The sequence below is a fragment of the Marmota marmota genome, unplaced genomic scaffold (assembly GCF_001458135.2).
Source record: "Marmota marmota marmota unplaced genomic scaffold, marMar, whole genome shotgun sequence".
Lineage (NCBI taxonomy): Eukaryota > Metazoa > Chordata > Mammalia > Rodentia > Sciuridae > Marmota > Marmota marmota.
Window position 1 is genome coordinate 17,831,292 of NW_025999960.1, and position 20,810 is coordinate 17,852,101.

Here is a 20,810-nt window from a genome sequence, read left to right on the forward strand (position 1 = left end):
AACGTTGTTGTTTTGATAATAGAACATGATTCCCATGACTGATTCTAAATGCAGACATGAAAATCAATGAGGAACTGTTGCATAACTTACTCAATGACTCTCTATTGTAGAACATGTGGCTGTTTCTCTCTCTCTCTCTCTCTCTCTCTCTCTCTCTCTGTCTCTGTCTCTCAATAACACCCTGATAGACATCTTCATGGATGTTTTTATCAAATTGTTTTTCTAATAGGTTGTGCTAATTTAAATGCCAGATTCAAATCACAATGGCATATTGTTTTTAAAAAAACAGTTGATACTTTTTTAGGCAGAAAACCTTGGCACAGCTTTCTTTTAATTTCAAGTATACCTAGTAATGTGAGGCAGAGTGCCCTGGCCAAGTGGGCTTGTGGCAGCTGCCATTTTGGCTGAGAAAGTGGGCCATTCCAGAACATTCTGAGTCTTTCTCATCAGGTCCGAAATAGGATGTGTCTGAATGGCTGAGAATTGCTGAATGGAGAAAGTGAAGCTAGGATGTTTGGCAGCTGTAGGTTCCATGAAGTCAAGGATATCTCTTGGAGATGGGAGTCCACTTAACCATAGTCTTTCTTGATAAACCTACACAAATAGTTTATTGTTTATTACACTAAATAGCCACAGAACAATTTCATATTAACCATATTCATCAGTTATTAGTGAGCACTTAAGAAGGGATAGATACTGTGTTGACTGTGGAGATTTGGAGGTCTAGTTACCAGTCTTGCCTGGAAGGTTCCACTGTCCCCCAGGGGTATACATATGTGAGGAAATGAATAATGGCTTCCATTTCAATATGGCAGGTGGAACACACATATTAGTCTTCTGCTTTTTGAAACCCATGAGAACTGCAGCGAGGTTTACTTACTTATTTAGATATATTCAGTTGAAAACAGAAATTGGTTTCAACATGATTGATACATTATGGAACAATTTGAGCATAATGTGAATTTCACATTTTCTTATTTACGATTTTGTCTGTGAGCAAAACTGGAACGCAGAGAACCATATCATGCATAACGGAGCCCTGCGGGACTACACAAAAACACACACCTTAAACATGTTTAATTTGCTATTTTCATTTGCTATCCTTATCCATCTACATCAGGTGTTCTCAGATTTTGAGTAATTTTTCTGCCACTTCACAAAGCTGTAGCCTTCTAATTGCCCCCTTCTGCAAGCAAATTTCAGGGTTTTTCAAGGTAAAATATCTTATTTATTGCAGTAGTTATGCATTTCTTAATCACTTAGTAAAACAGCTACTATTTTTATTAAATTCTTATTTTTTGTGTGTGTCATTGATGAAGTTTTTGAGGGTTACGCTCCTAACCCCATTTCCCCCTTTAAGTTTTGTTTTTTCTCCCAATATTTTTTGTGTAGCAGGGTGCTTTTTTTTTTTTTTTAAAGAGAGAGGGAGGTGGGGGGAGAGAGAGAGACAGAGAGAGAGAATTTTTTAATATTTATTTTTTAGTTATCGGCGGACACAACATCTTTGTTTGTATGTGGTGCTGAGGATCGAATCCGGGCCGCACGCATGCCAGGCGGACGTGCTACCGCTTGAGCCACATCCCCAGCCCCTTAGCAGGGTGCTTTTTAGGAATGCGTCTTTAAAATTATATAGCACACCACTGACTGAACGTGAAGACAACATTTTCAACTGTCAGCATGTACAACAGACAAAGAAAACAGCAAGGGAGATGATTGCAGAATTCTTTTGAAATTAGAAAGTAGAACAAGTTGTAACTTAGACCCAAGAATGCTGAATCTTAAGCCAGCTATGGGAAACCAGGGAGCTATGCAGGAGAACTCCAGCAATCTGCTGGGCTCCTTGAGTTCACTGCTGAATGGTGCATTGCATCTGTATAGTGCAAAACTCTGTCAGGCCAGGCAAAGAATAATGACTGAGGAGTTATAGACTGAACAATTTCCAGAACTCAGGCGGGGTTCTAAGACATGTCAAGTTTCAACCAGTCCAAGAGGAGAGTCCTTATTGAACACTCAGGGCATTCAGCAGAGATCCCAGCAAGGTGGTGTTTGGTGGGAGACTTAGGCTACCCAGAAGACGGATTACTCTCAACTCACTCTACCAAAGCTTATTGTTGAATTAAGATTCTCATGTTCTTAATTCAAAACTTGATATAAAAGTATAGTAATCAAGACAGTGTGATACCAACAAAAGAAGAGACATATAAATCAAAGAACAGAATAGAACCCAGAACAACATATATGTGGTCAGCTGATACTTGACAAACGTGACCAGGCAACTCCATGCAAGCAAAACAGTCTTTTCAACAAATGATCTTGGGAGAACTGGATATTCATATGAAAAAAAAATTTACAAAAATTTACTGGATATGGATCATACACCGCAATAGAAAATCTAAAATTATAAAACATCTAGAAGAAAGCCAGAGAAAGTCTTTACAATCTTGAGGGGCAGAGAGATATTTTTTAGCTAAAACACAAATACATGGAGCATAAAAGGAAAAATATTAACCAACTTAGACTTAATTAAAATAAAACATTTTGCCTTCTTGAAAGACACCATCAAAAAATGAAAAGGCAGAGCCATAGACTTGAATAAAATATTCATAATTTTAAATATTTGATAATAGACTTGGCTGTAGAATATGTAAAAAGCACTTACAACCAAATGAGAAGACAAATAGATTTAAAAATGGGCAGAATATTTGATCATATATGTAACAGAGTAAGACATATATGGCCAGTAAGCACATAAAATATGCTTTTTATTAATCATTAAGAAAATTAAATCACAATTATCATGCACTATCACTATAGCTCCCATTGCAAGTACTCAAAATATCAAGAGTTGAATATGTCGAACAACTAGACTTTTCATATGCTGTGGTAGGAAAGTAAAATGGTACAGCCACTTTGGAAAACAGCATCATGATTTCTTTTAAAGTTAAAAATTCACTTACTATATAACTCAGAAAATTTGCTTGTACATACTCATTTATTCAAGAGAAATGAAAATTTGTGCTATGACAATACTTGCACAAAAGTGTTTACATCAGCTTTATTCATTTAATAACCCAAACTGGAAATACCTTAAATGTCTGTTACAGATGGATTTATAAAAAAAAATTGTTCTATTTGCACAATGAATGCTGCTCAGCAATAATAAGGATGGCAATTGATACATATTGTAATATGGATGAGTCTCCAAAAATTTATGTTAGCAGAAGAAGCCAGATGGTCAGTAGTACTTACTATATAATTTTATTTATGTTAAATGCTAGGGAAGACAAATCTGTTCTATAGTGACAGAAAGCAGTGAGGGTGTGCTTGGATCTGGGTTGTGGGGATTGATTAGCACAAGGGAATCATCTGGAAGTGATGGGAATATTCTCTCTTTATTTTGGCGATGGTTACATAAGTGTGTACATTTATCAGAACAGCTTCAAATGCATATTGAAAATGGATGCACCTGATTGTATGCAAATTGTACTTCAACCAAATTGGTTTAAAAAGCCCTGGGAGATTGATTAAATTTGTTTAATAAGCCATTGGACTTTTGAATCTCTGCTCAGAACAGCTAGATTCTGTCCCTTCCCACCTCAGCAGGGACTATAGCTTGTTCTCTGGAATGGTTAAGTAGAGGGTCTTTGTGACAAAGCCTGGTGAGCCCTTTTGTGGGCATAGACATCTTGTTGAAAAGATGGAAGTAAATGAAAGTTTTCAGTCAAATGCAGAAAGCTTTAGCCTTCTTGTCCTCCAGCACTCTGGAAGCCTGGTCTATATGTTCTAGGCAGAAATTTAGAAGATTCTTCACTGGGCGTGACCAGATGAAAAGAAAAACCTCTAGAACACTCTAGAACATATGAGAACAGTTCAGCCAGCTTACCTAGGGTAGACGGGCTGCCTCTGTGATCCTGGAGCACCCAGCCAGCCTTTTAGTGACATCCCCTAGTTTGTGAGTTGGCCTTGGGTCATTGGTCATCTGAGAAGGGGTTCCCTCAAAAACTGGAGCTCAGACTATGCATAGGAACGAACAAACAAAACACCAAATGAACAAAACAGAATCCCTAAAACAAGAAAATAAAAAAATAAAAAAACCAAAATGCTGTAAGAAAGCAGAGATAAAGTAGGAAGATGGAAATACTGAAAGTGAAAACTCCTTTCCTTTTACTAATATTCTCAGAGAAAAAGAGAAAGTATTTCATTCATGAAATAGGAACAGAATGCAATAACAATGGCTGTCAGAAAACAAAATAATATTGGCCCTTGGAAATCGATGATAGCAGAACTGAAAAATTTAGAAAAGTCTTTGAAGATAATCTGAAGGAAATCTAGAATGCAATTTAAAAGGACAAAGAGATAGAAAGAGGGACAACAAAGATAAGAAAACTAAAGAATCCAGAAACTGAATAAGAAGAGTTCCAGAAAGAGTTTTTGGAGACTCATCCATATTACGACAACCATCATGGAAATATTCCCAAGGGAATTTTCAGAACAGAAAGGTATGAATTTGCAAATTGAAATAGCTCATTACATCCCAACAGATCTCATCCAATCATTTCACTGGGACAGGGAAGATTTTATAAACTTATGGTGGGGGTTTCTATAAGAAATCTAAACCAGAATGGGACTTCTCAGCAGGGTTACTGGTAGCTAATAGTCAATGGATACTTGCAAAAAATTGAGGGAAAATATTTTCACAGCTCAGAATTCTGCAACTGTACAAGCTAGGATTAGTTTTGAGAATGAGGGTGCATTTCCTTAGCACACCACTGTCACGTATATAATTTACCAGAAAGCTATCAAATAATATACTCTACCAAAAGCAGGCAGTAAACTAAGAAAGAGGAAGAGAAAGAATGTAGAAGATGGGGAGTCAGGGGCCAGATATAAAGAAGAGAGTCCCCTGGGAGATGGTGAAGGAGATGCCAAGGTGAGAGCACGTGATAGGCTTGGGGAACAGGGGAGAGACCTTGGGAGAAATGGCTCTAGGCAGTGAAACTGACCTGAAAATTGCCATGTTTGAACAGACTGAGAGGTTTACACAAGTGGGGGAGATTCTGGGGGTAATTTATGAACCCTGGGAAAATCAGATTAAGAAGATATATTGATCACATGGTCCAAAAGGTAAATGAAGTAGAAGCCAGGTGCAGTGGCGTACAACCTGTAATTTCAGTGGCTCAGGAGGCTGAGGTAGGAGGATCTCAAGTTCAAAACCAGCCTCAGCAACTTAGTGAGGCCCTAAGCAACATAGCAAGACCCTGTCTCAGTATCTCCAAATGAAAAAATAAAAAGGGCTAGGAATGTAGCCCAATGGTTAAGTGTTCCTGGGTTCAATCCCTGGTACCCAAAAGAAAAAAGAGAAAGAGAGAGAGAGAGAGAGAGAGAGAGAGAGAGAGAGAGAGAGAGAGAAAAGAACTATACTCCATGGTTCTGCTGTGAATATCAATTAATGGAACAACTCTATCAGGATGAGGGGAAGGTGGGAAATGTGGTGGCCTGGGGGACAGTTGTGAAAGAGATGAATTCTTACTTTCCAAGGTGACAAGTCAATAGTTAATGCCTAATCCCAAAGAGTAGAGTAGTAGCAGTGTAAACATATTATTTAGAAATGCGGATATTAAAATTAAAAAATTAAAGTAAAAGGCTAAAACTTGAATGTGGTTGCTTTTTGGGAATTGAGGATGTGTGTGGCTAAGAGCTGTTATTTTTCATCACAAGCCTTACAATTTGCCTCTTCAAATCACATGCATGCATAACTTTGGTAAATTTATATATCTATACCTATATCCATCTGTCTGTCTGTCCATCATCCATCTATCTCTAGGGCATATTGGGGAAATGGTGGATAAATTAGAGAAGGGTAACTTCTTTTCTCATTGTCCTGATGGCTCAAATGCTCAAATGACAGGAGAAAATGCTCTTCAGCTAATAAGGGTGGGTGTGGAAATTTGGTTTCATGTTGGAGCCCAGAGCAGATATACATGTGAGAAGGGAAATGAGGTGACCATGGCTGTGTGTGAGGGTGAAGACAGATACTTTCAGATACACAAAGATACCCCCACGAACCATTTCTAAGGAAACTATTCAAGAAAGTAGTCTAGGCAAATGAAAATTAAATTTTACAAATGAATAAACAAACTAATCCAAAACTTGCAATCGGGGAAAACAAAGAGCCCAGGAAATAGGAAAAGGGGGATGTGTATAAGGAGTACCCAGAATGATAAAGCTAGTAAAGCTTATAGTAAATAAATGAATGATGATAAAGGGATTTGAAGTGAGTATAAATTCAAAAGGAGTTTTGAAATAAAAGATAAGGGAGGAACTGGGGTTGTGGTTTTGTTGTAGAGCACTTGCCTAGCCCATGTGAGACACTGGGTTCGATCCTCAGCACCACATAAAAATAAACAAATAAAATAAAGGTATTGTATCCATCTACAACAATACATACATACATACATACAAGGGAGAATAATCCTTAAGTAGTAGGTTGGAACTAAAATTATAGATTATTTCAACCAAAGCCAGGATTGAGGATGGAGGTTTGTGGGGCTGACAGAAGAAGGGATGAAGACAGGGAAATAAAAAGGGCTAATGTGCTATAGGGTCTGGTCCAAGTTAAGGGGGTCAGACCCTAATTCTTTTTATAGAGTAACCTGGGCTCAAATATAACTTGAAAAATAAAAGTAGCAGTAAAGTAGAGAAAGAAAAACTTTCAAATCTCAGGGAGGGGAAACTTGCCTATGGGACAGGTAAGGAGAGTGGGATTTAGGGAAGGAAAAGGAGAACTTTTGATTTCCTCCAATTCTTCTTTAGTTTTGAGTTCTTTTTTTTATTATTTATTTATTTATTTTTTTAAACAAAGACTCTGCATTGATTAATGACCTTTATAATTAAAAAGAATGATGTAAGAAATACTGAGAAGGAAACAGCATTCCAAGATGCAAGGGGATAACCATGAGAAAAGTCTCTGGAGAAGCTGCTTCCCACAACCATTTCCTGTCTTTCCCAGCATGCTTTTCTTCTTCTCCTCAGAAACAATGAATAATGACTGTCACTAGGGAAAAGCGCTAGAGAATGGTATGTAGATAACCCTGGGAGGCCCCAAAGTCAAACCAAAGAACATATGACATGAGTAAAGATGGGTATCTGTGTGCTCACAAGTCCTCATTTGCTGGAGGCGGGCGATGTTCTAGCATGCCCCACAGGGGATTCCTTGTTCTCTTTTGTGAACATTGGCCTTTGTGATGGGATTTAGAAGAGAAAGGTTGGAGGCCAACAGGGGAGCAGCAGGTGAGAAGCTCTCTGGCCTGGAAGTTAAGGCGCCTGCCTGTGTTTTAGTTGTGTCTCTGCCATTTTTGTGAGCTATGTGTCATTGTGCAAATTATTTGTTCTCTCAGAGACTGATTTTATCTTCCCAGAAATGCTGTATTGCTGCACACAGTCAGCACTGGCTAAATGTCTGTTAAATTAATACTCAATAAATGAGCGATTAAAGTGACTTGCCCAAGGTCAACCTCAGGGTGAGCTGTTCTGGAGCCCTCAGGGGTCTCGATGGAGCCGGATGCTCTGCCCAGCTTAACTTGTAGTAAGGAAGGGCTTCCCTTATTTCCCTGTGCTTCACTTACCAGCCTCAGCAATCTGCACACTTCACGGAGGACCTGTTTTTTGTTCTTCATGGAGCATAGCACCGTGGTGCAGACTATCACAGCCACAAAACTGTCAGCCACCTGATGCTTGTTCTCCCTGGTAGCCACCAAGAAGCACTAAAATTGCAGGTGTCAGTTCTTGGCAGTGCTTTTGAATAAGAGCTTCTCAAAGTATAGGTCATCTGCCAGGTGGATGGAACTTGAAGTTGGTCCCAGTGCCAGAGCCCACCTCTAGTAGGGAGAGGTTCCCAGAGGGTCCCACAAAGTCCTGCAGGTTTCTGAAGAGGCCATCTGATCATTGTACTTCACAGAGAATCTTACCAAGAAGTAGGGAAATCATTTTTTGGATATCTAGTTCCACAAGCCCAGAAAGTTCAGGCGGGACATGGAAAAGCCAGCATGCAGATGACCAGAAAAGGAAAAGGGGGATGTGTATAATGAATACCCAGAATCATGGAGATGAGGAAGAGGCCAGGGGTGGTAGAATATCCTACCCCCAGGACCATATAGTTGTCAAATGGAGGACAAATCAAGGGCAGTGGTGTCCTGAGTCCTGTTTTCCTTGGACCCTGTTATGGTTTGGAAGTGAGGTGTCCCCCAAAAGCTCAAGTGAGACAATGCGAGAGGGTTCAGAGGGGGAAGTGATCGAATCATGAGAGTCTTAATACAATCAGTGAATTAATCTGTTGATAGGATTAACTGGGTGATGACTGAAGGCAGGTGGAGTATGGCTGGAGGAGGTGGGAATTGGGGGCGTGCCTTTGGAGCATATATTTTGTATCTGGCAAGTGGGGTCTCTCTGCTTTCTGATCATCATGTGAGTCATTTCCCTCACCACACTTCTTCCACCGTGATGTTCTGCCTTACCTCAAGCCTCGAGGAATGGCACCTGCTGTCTGAGACCTCTGATACTGTGAGCCCCCAAATAAATTTTTCCTCCTCTACAGTTGTTCTGGTTAAGTCTTTTAGTCACAGTAATGAAAAAGCTGACTAAAACAGTCCCTCAACAGTAAAGAGAGGTCCACAGCATGGCAGAAGTTCCAATGATTGGCAGCTACAGTAATAAGTTCAGTAATAGCTCCCACTCATTGAGTCTTGGTGATGTATTCAGGGTTTTAAGTACATTGTATGCATTATCTTCTCCAATACTTAAGCCTATGAGAAAGACATTGATTCCTCATTTTATTAATAAAAAAACTGAGTCTCTCAGAGGTCAGCTACAAGGTCATGTAGCTAGAAAGAGGCAGTTTGAGTCAAAGCGGAGGCCAACCTACCATTAGGGTGCTGTGTGGTTTCCCTAGACTTCAGATCTTTTACAGGCTATAACTGCCATGTGGACTGAGACCAGAAAAAGTCCATGGGTAGGATGATCTGGTATAAAGGACTTGGTAGAACAGGCCCATGAAATGTGACTATCTTCTCCAGAAGCAGAAATAGCTGTTGTCAGAGAGTTTCTAGAACCTTCTCTAATCTGGCCTCTGCCCACTTGTGACTATCTATACCTTGTCCACCCTTGATTCCTCCCTCCTGCCATAGACATGGAGACATTTCTTCTGGGCACCATAACTGGCCCCACCTGGACTCAGACCCAGCCCTCTGGACCTTGCTCCATTAATTAGCTTTAATCTCTCATATTTATGAGAGATTTTAGCATGTCTTTGCCCCCCCTCTGTCACCCCCACTTACTCAGGTCTCACTGGTCATAATCATTCTTTACTTAAGCTGGCTTTCTGTTCAAGCTAACTTCCCGTCTCACTTTCCCTTCCTGCCAAACATTTTTGGAAATGGTGCTCAGCACTTCAAGTTTCCACTTCTGTACCCCATTGAAACTGGGGCCTGCTGACATCTGACTTCTTCCCCCACAGCTTCAACTAAAGTGCAGGATGATAACTCTGTCAGGAAGCTTGGCTGTGAGAAGGGAGAGGGAGCCAGAAAAGGAGGGTTTGACAGCATTAGGAAGGAAGGTAACCGAAAGAGCAGAATACCTTAGGAGGTGAGAGAAGCAGGTGTCCAGGACACAGGTGGAAGGATGGTGTGCCGCAGTCTGGAGAGAGGTGGAATGGAGGGGTCAGTTTGGGTGTGGGCAGGAAGGCAAAGTTTTTATCAGCTCAACTTAATGTTCTCAGTGCAGAAGAATGCAGTGATTCTTTGTTGAGGGGGGAAGAGTATGGGGGTATCCGGGGGGTACAGTGAAGGTCCAGAGGTTTTGCAGTAGCAATCGGGAGGCCTGGGAGAGGCTGCCAACCAAAGGCAGAGATGGATGCCCAGTAGCAAAGAGGCCATGGCTGAGCTGTAGAATGTGTGTTGTGGTGACACTGATGAAGTTTTCTTCCCTGGGCAATCCACAGTTTAGAGCTGCAGGAGGGAAGTTCAGTGTTCGGGCTGAAGAGGGCTGGAGGTTTATCTATGTGGAGGAGACTGTAGATAAGGGGTCAGAGAGTGAGGTCATAATCAAAGTGTCCAAGTTGCAAGGAAGAGGGTGGGGGGTAGGGAGGAAATGAACAACCAGGCTCAGGGCTGAGGTGCTGGTGTTGTAAATGAGCCCATCTGCTGACACGGAGAGACTTTGGAATGGTCCTGCAGCTTAAGAATTCAGAGATGGCGCTGTTTAGGATCTAGAGTATTGACTATAGGCAGTCAGGAGAAGAAGGGAGAAAATGAAACTTACTGGAATTGAGTGCCTCAAGGAACCCTGAGAGTGAGATGTGGGTGGGTCTGTGTGGAGAATGAGGGTGCCTGGGGTGGAGGGGAGTGGCAGGACTCGGGTGCTAGGGTCCTGAGTGAACATGAGGTCAGGAGATGGCTGTGAGCCAGCAGGGATCAGTCACAGTGGAGGGAGGCATAGTTTAGCTGGACTGCCTGAGCCTAGTAGAAATTTTTAAAATTACAGATTTTACAATCAATATGTAAAAGTTAAAAACTCAGCTGGGTGTGATGGTGCATGCCTGTAATCGCAGTGGCTCACGAGGATGATGCAGGAGGATTGAGAGTTCGAAGCCAGCCTTAGCAACTTAGTGAGGCCCTAAGCTACTCAACAAGACCCTGTCTGTAAATAAAATATAAAAAAAGGGCTGGGAATGTGGCTCAGTGGTTAAGGACTTCTGAGTTCATTCAGACAAACACACACACACACACACACACACGTATACACACACAAAAACCACAACAAAACCCCCTCTATCAGTATATAAAAAGAATTTATTCATTTCAATAAATAATTGTTGAATACATGATGTAGCTCAATTCATTTATTCAATTTCCTATAGACAGACATAAAAGTTCCCAGTTTTACAGGAATATAAAATAGCAGCAGAGAGCATGTGTATATATATACGCATTTGTTGTGAACATCTGCAGGATAAGAACCTGGCAGTGGAACTACTTGTTGAAAAGACTAGTACATTCATTTTTATTTGCTTTACTTATTCATGTAAGGGCTAATGTCTTTGTAAATTTGAGACCTTTTGCCAACTTGTCCTCCAAAGAGTATGTACCAATCCGTAATCTTCCAACAAAGGACAAGGCTTTCTATTAAGCATACAGCCACCAAGCGGAAAGCTGTCATTAAATATTTCAGTCTTTGATAATTTGACAGGCAAAGAAAAATGGCTTTTTGTTTCTATTCTTGTTGTATATCTTTGAGTGAAATTGAACTTTTTTGTTTCGTATTTGCTTACTGATTTCCTTTTTTTTTTTTTAATGCTGGGGATGGAACGCAGGGCCTCGCACCTGCCTGGTAAGGACTCTACTTCTGAGCTATACCCCCAGCCCATTTTCTGCTTTTATTTTTTTCCCCCCAAGTAATCTGGTGATTCCAACTACCAAGGTTCAATCAAATCTTAGCTTTTCTACATCCTACTTGTGTGAGCTTGGGTAATTAAGTTCTTTGTACCCCAGTTTCTTAAAACCAGGATAATAATACTACATACCTGCACCATAGGGTTATTGTGAGAACTAAATGGCTCAATAAGACAGGACCAGGCACATGTGTAGGAGGCACATGTATGGCATGTAAGCTGTAACTCCTAGGATTCACATCTGTTGCTCTTTTCTTTTGGGTTGTTTATCTTTTTCTTATTGATTTATGTTTTCAGGAAAGTAGCCTGCTGCCTGTCACAGGTGTTGCTTCCTTGTCCTTTATCATTTGACTTTTTTCTTTTAAAGTATTATATTCCACGAAGGAAGTTAAATGGCTTTTATTACGATTATATACATTCACATTCCAAGATAATGAAAAAAAAATTATTCTTTTTTTTCCCTGAAGAATGAGAAGATACATTTTTTTAGGGACTGGACAGTGAGTAATAGTTCTGAACAGGAGGAAGCCAGAAAGAACCGCTCCCAATGAGAGCAGAACAAGAAGTTCCACTTGGAGCCTGGGCTGCAGCGGCCCTGGTGTCTAGGTCAGGTTTAGTGGAGCTGGGCAGGGCTGAGAACCTGGTGCTGCTGTTCACAGCTGGTTCCAGAGGGTGCAGCGGGACAGAAGAAGGAGGGTGGGAGGATAGCAAGTGTGTGCCTGGCTTGGTGTCTGTGCGGGGGAGGGAGGGGGAGAGAGAGAATGCCTTTGGGTGGGCAGAGGACTACTGGCTTTGTGGGATTAATTTATCAAAATACTGTCCAGGATCTTGAAAGGTGGTCTCTTCGAGGCCGGCAGACAGAGGCATGTGGGGTGTGCGCATGCGCACACGAGGAACCTGAGTTTGGGTGCGAACTAGACTGCGAACCCCTGCGGGGCAGGAATTTAATCTGAGGCCTTGTGGTACTGGCAGCTTCTCAAGAAGCCCTCCAGAGGCTGCAGTGTTCAGCGCTGCCTGGCACTGAGTGGGCTCCTGGAACTGGCTGGGAATGTAGCAATCTGGCGAGGGCTAGAGCCTGCAGGAATGCTTCCAGAAGGGGCGAGAGCCCCAGGGTGGGTGAGGGGCAGGCCCTGGAATGGGGAAGTGTTGCTGCAGCGTGGAGAGGAGCTCAGGCCTGAAGAGCCCAGACACCTCTTCTCCTTTGTAGAACCCTCTCACAGTTCCCATTAGGTGTGGAACCCAAGGATTTGGTGAAGGAACTGTCGGCCAGGGAAGGTCAGTGACTTGTCTAGGGTCACAGTGCACCAGAAGAACCCTATCAAGTCTTCTCAGCCAGGTTCTAGGAGGCAGGGAGGGACCCATGCGACAGAGAGGTGAGAGAGGTGGGGAGGGGTGAGAGAGGCCAGGACTTGGGGTTGAGGATGAGCCCTTAGGGTAAGGAAGTTGGAGTGTGTATGTGTGTATTAAATAGTTGGTCTCTTTTGCATGCCTAGGGTTTCTAACTGAAATGGAAAACCAGGAAGGACATTCCATTCCCACCCTCCTCCATCCAAGAGCCTCAAGAGCTTGGCCAGAGGTGACAGCCTGGCCAGCTCATTGGGTGGGGCTAGAGGTGGAGTAAAAGCCAAGCAGGGGGGTATGACAGGGAGTGAGTGAGGTGTCTGGGAAAGATGGAGGAGGGTCCTGGGGGGGGGGGGATGAGCAACTGACTGGGACCGGAGATTTCCTCTTCCAGCACAGTGCTTGCAGCTCTCTCCACCAGGCTGAAACTACTGGAAATTGTCTGGTGGTGACTTTAGGTGAGGAGACATGGGAGGTCCAGGGCTTATAACAGGAAAATTGGGGTGGGGATGGGAAGGAGTATTTGAGTGTGAATAGAAGCATCTGCACCCAGATGTGTGTACAAATATGTGCAACGGTGTATGCAGACCCTCCATGCACACACAGACTCCCACTTGTATAAATACACTCACAGATGTATATATTCAGGGATGTGGGCACCTAGAAGTGCACACATAGCCACAAAGTGTCAGAGATATACACAAGCATCCACAGATAAAATATGTGTGGAACACTGGGGAAATGTGAGTAGGGGGTGGAGGAGATGGGCCTCTGGGCTGCAAATGCCCATTGGGAAGGAGAGGGGCCAGAAGTGGATCCATCTAGTTTCTATCTGGAAATGTGATGTGTCATCTTGGATGCAGCTAAGGAAACCGGCTAGGTCAGGCCCATCCTGGGGTCAGATTATGCAAGACTTGAGCTGATCTTTCCAGGAGCAGCTGGATTTAGGGGGAGGGCGTGACAGGGAATGCCTTTCTGGCTTGTGGTAGGGGGTTTTGGACTCTGACTTCTGAGCTGGAGCATTTTTGTCCACCTCTTCCCTAGTCCATTACCACCTGGTGTCTCTGCTGGCCTCAGGAATCTGGATGCTCTTACCCCTTGCGGAAACCTTCCCTGATAAGCTGTAGGTGGTCTCTGTGAAGTCAAGAGAGGGCTCTGCCTGCTGTTCCCTACTGTTCTCTGTCCTCGGATGGCGTTTCTGCTTACTGCAGGTCAATCCTGCTTGGATCCAGAGCCCGGCCGCCTTGGGGTGGGCGGTGCGGAGGGCGGAAGTTGGCGGAGGGGCCTGGCGGCGGCGGAGAAAGGTGCCTGGCGGCCAGCCCTGCCCCGCCCCGCCCCTACCTGGGAAAGCCCAGCCACCCGTGCCAAACCATAAAAGGGACACAGTGTGCTCGAGGTCAGCGAGTTCGCGCACCTCCTCGTTCGCCGCAAGGTCCAGCGGGGTCCGGCCACTATGTCCGTCCACTTCAGCTCACAGGTGTTCAGCTCGCGCTCGGCCGCCCTCCCTGGCCGCGGAGGCCAGGTGCGCCTGAGCTCGGGTCGCCCAGGCAGCCTCGGCAGCAGCAGCTTCTATGGCTTGAGCGCCTCGCGGCCGCGGATGGCGGTGCGCTCCGCCTATGGGGGTCCAGTGGGCGCCGGCATTCGCGAAGTCACCATCAATCAGAGCCTGCTGGCCCCTCTGCGGGTGGACATCGACCCCTCCATCCAGCAGGTGCGCCAGGAGGAGCGAGAGCAGATCAAGACCCTCAACGACAAGTTCGCTTCCTTCATTGACAAGGTGAGCCGGACAGGACCCTGCCCAGAGCCGCACTGCCAGCCTCACCAGCCACCCTAACCAACCCTGCCCACGTGCAGGCCGGCGCTGGGAAGCTGGCGTCCTTCTCTCTGTCCACCAATGTCTGGAGAATAGCTCGGTGGCTTTTTCCGACCCCTTGAACTCTGTTGTTGTTAGTCTCCAAGCCCTCTCTCTCTTACATCAAGAGTCTCCAAGCCTCTCCCTTACCTGCAGGAATGTGTCCCCAGGTTCTGTCCGGATGGCCTGGAAGGCTGTTATCTCCAGTTCTATGGGGCTCTTGGGCCAGCTTTGTCAGACATCAGATTAGGAGATACAGAAGACAAGGCCAGGAGTTCTTTGCTCTCTAGGTCCCTTTGGAAGCAAAGGGAAGCTGTGTAGCATCACGTGTGGGGCGGGGGCGACACTCCCTTTCCAGCTGAGGAGACACTGGCTCCTTCAGATGTTGGAAATAAAGGCCTGGAGGGAGGAAGGCTCCTGGCCCCACCCACCTGCCTGGTCCTGGTGGTAGGAGGTGAGGTTACACCTGCCTTTGGAGATAGCCCAGTTGGGGACAAGAAGTGGCACTGAGGGACCCTGGGAAGGAGATATTTGGGAGATGTTTTTCCTGGTTGTCTATTGTTGCCACACACATGAGCTTCTGTGGGTGGGAGGGCGGACCACTGGAGGGTCCGAGAGAAGGGGGCTTCAAGTGAAGCTGGACCTAGGAACCAAGTGCTGTGGCCCTGCTAGACCCTCCCGGCAAGACCCCCTCCCTTGGGCGTAGACTAAGTGTGCCCTCCCTTGCCTTTGTGTACTTCCAGGCTCCTCCACCCCCATGTCCTCCTTGCCTTTACCTTTTGGACCTACATATCCTTCAAGTTCTACTGAAGCTTCCCAGGCCCAGGTTCCCTCCTTGCTATTGAGCAGCACTGTCTTATGGTGAACATTCAGGTCCTGGTGCCCCCAGTGGCTGATTTGGAGGAGGCCTTTCCTGCCCCCTCTCCCTAGGCATGTTAAGTGCTTCTTAAGGACCTTTTGGGCCCCAGGGCTGGCATATGGGAGGTGCTCCTTTCACATTGGATTGATTATAGGCCCCTGCCCAAGGCCTTGCTGGAGGAGACAGGATACTGACATAGCTGAGAGGTCCCAGCCTGAAGGGAGGAGTGGCTTGGTCATCCCCAGGCCCCACATACAGGAAGCGGGCCCTTCAGAGGCAGGAGGTAGAGAATGCAAAGGGAGTAAAGGAAAGCAGAGACTCTGAGACGTCAGTGAGGCACTCACCTGGCTCACACTTGAAGACACTTGAGAATCTTAGAGGAGAGGGCCAAGTCACCCAACAGAGCCCATGTTCCCATCACTGGTCTCCTAACCAGTGCCAGGGTCCCTGTTGGTGGGAACATGGGCTCTGTTGGGTGACTTGAAACTCTCTTCAACCATGCTGTGGTGGCCTGGTCAGCCCCTTGAGAGTCTCCTCTTCCACGATTCTTTCAGGTGCGCTTCCTAGAGCAGCAGAACAAGATGCTGGAGACCAAGTGGGTGCTGCTGCAGGAATCAAAATCAGCTAAGAGCAGCTGCCTCTCTGGCCTCTTTGAGACCCAGATTGCTGGCCTTCGGGGGCAGCTGGAGGCACTACAGATGGATGGAGGCCGCCTGGAGGTGGAGCTGCGGAGCATGCAGGATGTGGTAGAAGACTTCAAGAATAAGTAATGCTCCTGGTGTCACCTGCTTCTGGGTCCCTGAGCCTTTGCATATCCCTCTGGTTCAGGGGTCAGAGTGTGCAGCTGCTTAGTATGATATTCCCTGAAGGACCGGGTCTTTACTAACACATTCCCTGCTTCTTCTCTCCCACTTCCTCCCTCCCCAGCCTCTGGAGCTGTTGGATATTCTAGTCTTTTCTCTTGACTCAGTCTGGGGGAAATAGCTCAGTCTACCCTTCCCTGCATGGTCGGGTGCTTGACGAAGTTCTCAAGGGACAGCAGAAAAGGTATCCTAGGAGTGGGGTGCTTCAAACTTGCATGATACTCACAGGTCATTCTAGAACAGTTCCCTTTTATGCAGGTAGGGAATTTGGAAACCTGAGAAGTTCAAGGACTTGGTTAAGATCACAGAGTAGGTCACTGGGATTTGGGACTTGAATTTTGGGTCCCTGACTCCCAGAAGAGGACAAAGGGTGGGAAGTAAAGAAGCAAGGAGGGAGGATGATCATCCTGAACAATGAGTGGGGTTCAGGGGCTGAGGCAGTTTGGTCAGGGCAGAGCCAGGAAGGAGGCTAGAAGGGGAGGGCAGGAAGGTTTGGAGGTCTTTGAATGCTCACTGAGCCCTTCTTTCTCCTTGAACATAAACCAATGCCTGAGGCTTGGGTGGGGCCCCAGCCCCCAGCTATACCCCCAGCCCCACCCTGGCACACCTGCCAGTGGGCACTGGGGGCAGTGAGTTGTGTGCTCTCCTGTGGTCCTGTGACTAAGCAGGAGCAGGTATCTTGGCTTTGGTTGGAGGAGAGCAAACAAGGCTCTGCAGAGGGTCCCCCACCTGCTACTTCCCTGGGGCAAAAGTCAACAGATGAATCCCACAGCAGGTGGAATCACACCAGGCTGGGCTGGGAGGGCATGGTAACCAGTCCCTGCACACCCATCTCCCCCTACTCCAAAGCCCTCAGGTCACCTTCCTATGGGGCTGACCTGGGCTCCAAAGGTGCAGGGAAGGGCCCCTGAGTACCACTGCTCCCCGACCCTCAGTCTGCACCCCTCCAGGCCCAGCAGTGCAGCACCAAGGCCCGGTGGACAGAGGGCCCGGCAGAGATTTCCATAGCTTTTATAGAACTTAAGTACAACTTGGGACTGTGGATCCCCTGAGCCTCCTGGAGGGGCTGGACTAGCCCAGAGGTTTTGTTTCCCATCAAAGCTGCTTCGGGCTATCCTTGCCTGTCCCAGCCACTGTTGGATGCTGCTGAGCTCTTGTTTCTAGACCTTTTTTTGAGTCCCCAAATAACTTCTGGGTTAGGTCCTATTTGTAGAGATTCTCCTAAGGGCAAAGGGCTGCTCCTTGAGAGGAGGAGGGATTGGAGGGCTGCTGTGGGAGTAGAATGGGGGCTGAGGACTCTATATAGCTTCCTCCCTTCAGACCCTTCTTCTCTCCTCAGGGTGGGCTGAACCAGTGGTTAAGGCCTGGGCTATGGAGCCTCCAGGGCTCACATCTGGGGTTTGCCACTAAGTAGCTCAGTACCTGCCTCTCTGTGTCTTCATTCTCTTCTCTGAAAACCACAGTACCATCCTTCTAGGACTGTTGGGAGGGTGGAATGAGTTAGGGCGCAGAGAGCACCTGCAGTCCATAAGCATGGCTATTATATGCTGTCATTGTCCTTTAATTCACATGTATTTTCTGCCCCTCCTCCTCCACACCAAGACTCAAAGCCCTGGGAATAGCCATGTGGAAGTCAGGGAATTCAATTTTGTAGCTCAGACACCTGTTTTTTTCCAGGTGTGTCATTAGTAGAGGGTAAGGGAATAGGGTGGGTTTCACACCTGTGTGTGAGGGCACTGGAGGTAAAGCTGTGCCGACACTGTGTCCCCTCCCCTGCTGTAGGTATGAGGAGGAGATCAACTGTCGCACGGCTGCTGAGAATGAGTTTGTGGTGCTGAAGAAGGTGAGCGGGTGGACAGGCTGGAGGGGGATCATCTGTAAGCACAAGGGACAGGGGATCATGGGATCTCTTACCTGAATGGCTGGTGGGGACCAGTAGCCAAGATCCAGCCTGGAGTAGAAGCCAGGCCAGAGTGGCCAGAGTAGCACGGCCTGCCCTGTGGGTGTGTATGTGTCTGGTGAGTGACAAGACTTACTTCTAGCCCTCCAGGGTTAGAGCTAAGACCAAAGGATGGAGGTTAGGGAGGGAGGTTTCAACCTCAAAAAAGCAACCTCGAAAAATGCTCTATTGTATCTTGAATGTTTTGTCCCAGGCAAGGGTAGTGGCACCTGGCCAGCCTGAAATATTTGCCGAGTGAATGCAAGGAGTAGTCTTGAGGCAAGGAGTTCTCTATCCCTGGAGATGTGAGAAAGGATCTTGGCAGGCCTTTGGAGCACGTGTGAAGGCTTTGAGCTACATGCCCCTTAACATTCTGCTTCAGCACATACTCACTGAGCAGCTGGTGATTCCAGGCCCATCCACAGAATACAAGATGCCCAGAGTGCTGGGCCCTTTGGAGATCCCAGGGTGAGGAAGAGTGAGCCCTACCCCCAGGAGTTTAAGTGTAGGTAGAGAAGCCCAGACACCCTCTGACCTGGGCTCCTGTGTGTGACCTGCCTGCCTCAGAGCCACCGCACTGCCATTTCACAGGCTGCTGGATCTGTCCCTTCTGTAGAGGACACCTGGGAGTTGAAAGATGATAAACTCTCCCATGCATTAAGGAGTCTTGCAGAGTAGGAGTGATTTTGTTTCAGGTCACAGAGTTGGTGGCAGAGCCAAGGGGGCATCCACACCATAAAGACATCAGGAACTGGTCAAGGGCTAGGTCTGGGGCTTCAGGCTGCTCTCGGCTGCCAGTGCTGGGAAGCCAGCTCTGGTCCTGGGGCCCTGTGGAGACTATGTCCAGCCAGAGGCCTGGAGGGCCTGGGGAGGGAGTGTCCCACCAGTCATGTTAGTGACCTGGAAAAACTGAGTTTCTTACTAGGCCAGTGGTGTTGGCCCTGGGGGTTGGACAGGTTGATCCTATCATTATTAAATGTTTCTGTTGCTATGGATATGGTGTCATTTTTCCCTGTCCCTTTACCCCCAGGATGTGGATGCTGCCTACATGAACAAGGTGGAGCTGGAGGCCAAGGTGGATGCTCTGAATGATGAGATCAGCTTCCTCAGGACCCTCAATGAGACGGTGAGAATCTTGGGTGGCTGACATTTCTCCTTCTGTGCCCTAGGCAGGGAGCCATCTGGTCCAGCACCTGCCTATGGACCACTAGGTGTGTGTTGAGGGTGATGGTATCATCCTGTTCTTTATTCTTTCTGGACTCAGGAATCCATAATGCATTAGGGTAGGAGGAGGGGGCTGGTAGCAGAAGGGGTAGGGTCTATCAGGACTGGTCTTAAGAGACTTGGGATGACCTTGGTAATTTGTCAGGTTGGGGGACTGGGTGGGACTGAAAGGAGCCAGAGGAGGCCAGGCTCTGACACAGTTCACAGGTGCATTGAATGGGACAGGCTGGGGATCCCAGGTGAGGAGGGAACGAGTGTCTGAGAGTTTATACCCAGAGGGACAAGGTGGGCGTCAGCCCACCACCAGCCACCCTTCTGTGATTTTCTCATTCTCTCTCTCTTACCTATGTCCTGCCTGGGCTTCCAGCTGTTTACCTTTGTGGGAATTTAAAAACATTTCCATTGCTCTCAGCGTGAGTTGCTGGCCTTAGGCAGAGGGACAGAGGATGGGCAGGAGCATAATTAACATGTGGGGCTAAGAACAGACCAAGTTCTCAGTTCTCTTCAGTCTAGTCTTTGCCTGAACATCCAGCCTTCAAATGTCAACAGATTTGTTCATTTCAGGGGCTAGGTCCTTGAGGCTACTTCAGGCAATCTCAGTTCAGTGAACCTCCTCATCTCTTCTACCTTCCTCCTCCTCCTCCTCCTCTTCCTCCTCCTCTTCTCCTTCTTCTTCCTCTTTCCTCTTCCTCCTTTTTCTTCCTCCTCTCCTCCTTCCTTTCCTTCTCCCTCCCCCTCTCCTCCCCACTTTTTTCTTTGAATTCTTTTTAGATATCCATGAGAGTAAAGTATATTTTGACATATTATACACATTGGAGTATAACCTCCCATTTTCGTGGTTGAACATGATGTGGAGTTTCACTGGTTGTGTATTCATATATGAACAGAGGAAAGTGATGTCCAGTTTATTCTCCTGTCATGCAGGTCTTCTTACACGTGGCACATACTATATATATGTATGCCATCTGTACCTATATGCATGTACACTGTGTTTATGTTAATATGTAATTGTTTCTTCTTATTGCAAAAGTAATACATGCTCATTGCAAAGAAGAACAGAAAATTAAGTGAGGCATAACATGGAGAACAGATCAGTTCTGCCTGTTGTAAAAACCCCGTGCTTGTCCTCGGTGCTGATTCAAATACCAGAAACAAGGTTTTTGAGAAAAAATTTTTAAAAAAATAGACTTATTGATAGGCTAGCAATGGGGAAGTCAGTGGATTAAGGTCCTAAAAGGTTGCTGTCCTCCTCACAAGGAGAAATAAAGGCTTTTAAAGGCGGAGGGTGG

General features: G+C 46.1%; 1 protein-coding gene across 2 annotated transcripts in view; it reads left to right on the top strand.

The window, feature by feature from the left end:
- The first annotated feature begins 14,165 nt into the window (after positions 1-14,165).
- Krt7 (keratin 7) overlaps positions 14,166-20,810 on the top strand; it is a 15,846-nt gene continuing 9,201 nt past the window's right edge. The window contains exons 1-4 of one of the 2 annotated variants that reach the window (XM_048802773.1): positions 14,166-14,561; positions 16,050-16,261; positions 18,141-18,201; positions 19,328-19,423. In XM_048802773.1, the coding sequence (XP_048658730.1) occupies positions 14,238-14,561; positions 16,050-16,261; positions 18,141-18,201; positions 19,328-19,423 (693 nt within the window). In that variant the 5' untranslated portion in view covers positions 14,166-14,237. The remainder of the gene's footprint in view (positions 14,562-16,049; positions 16,262-18,140; positions 18,202-19,327; positions 19,424-20,810) is intronic. The other variant, XM_015493396.2, reaches the window with a different exon arrangement.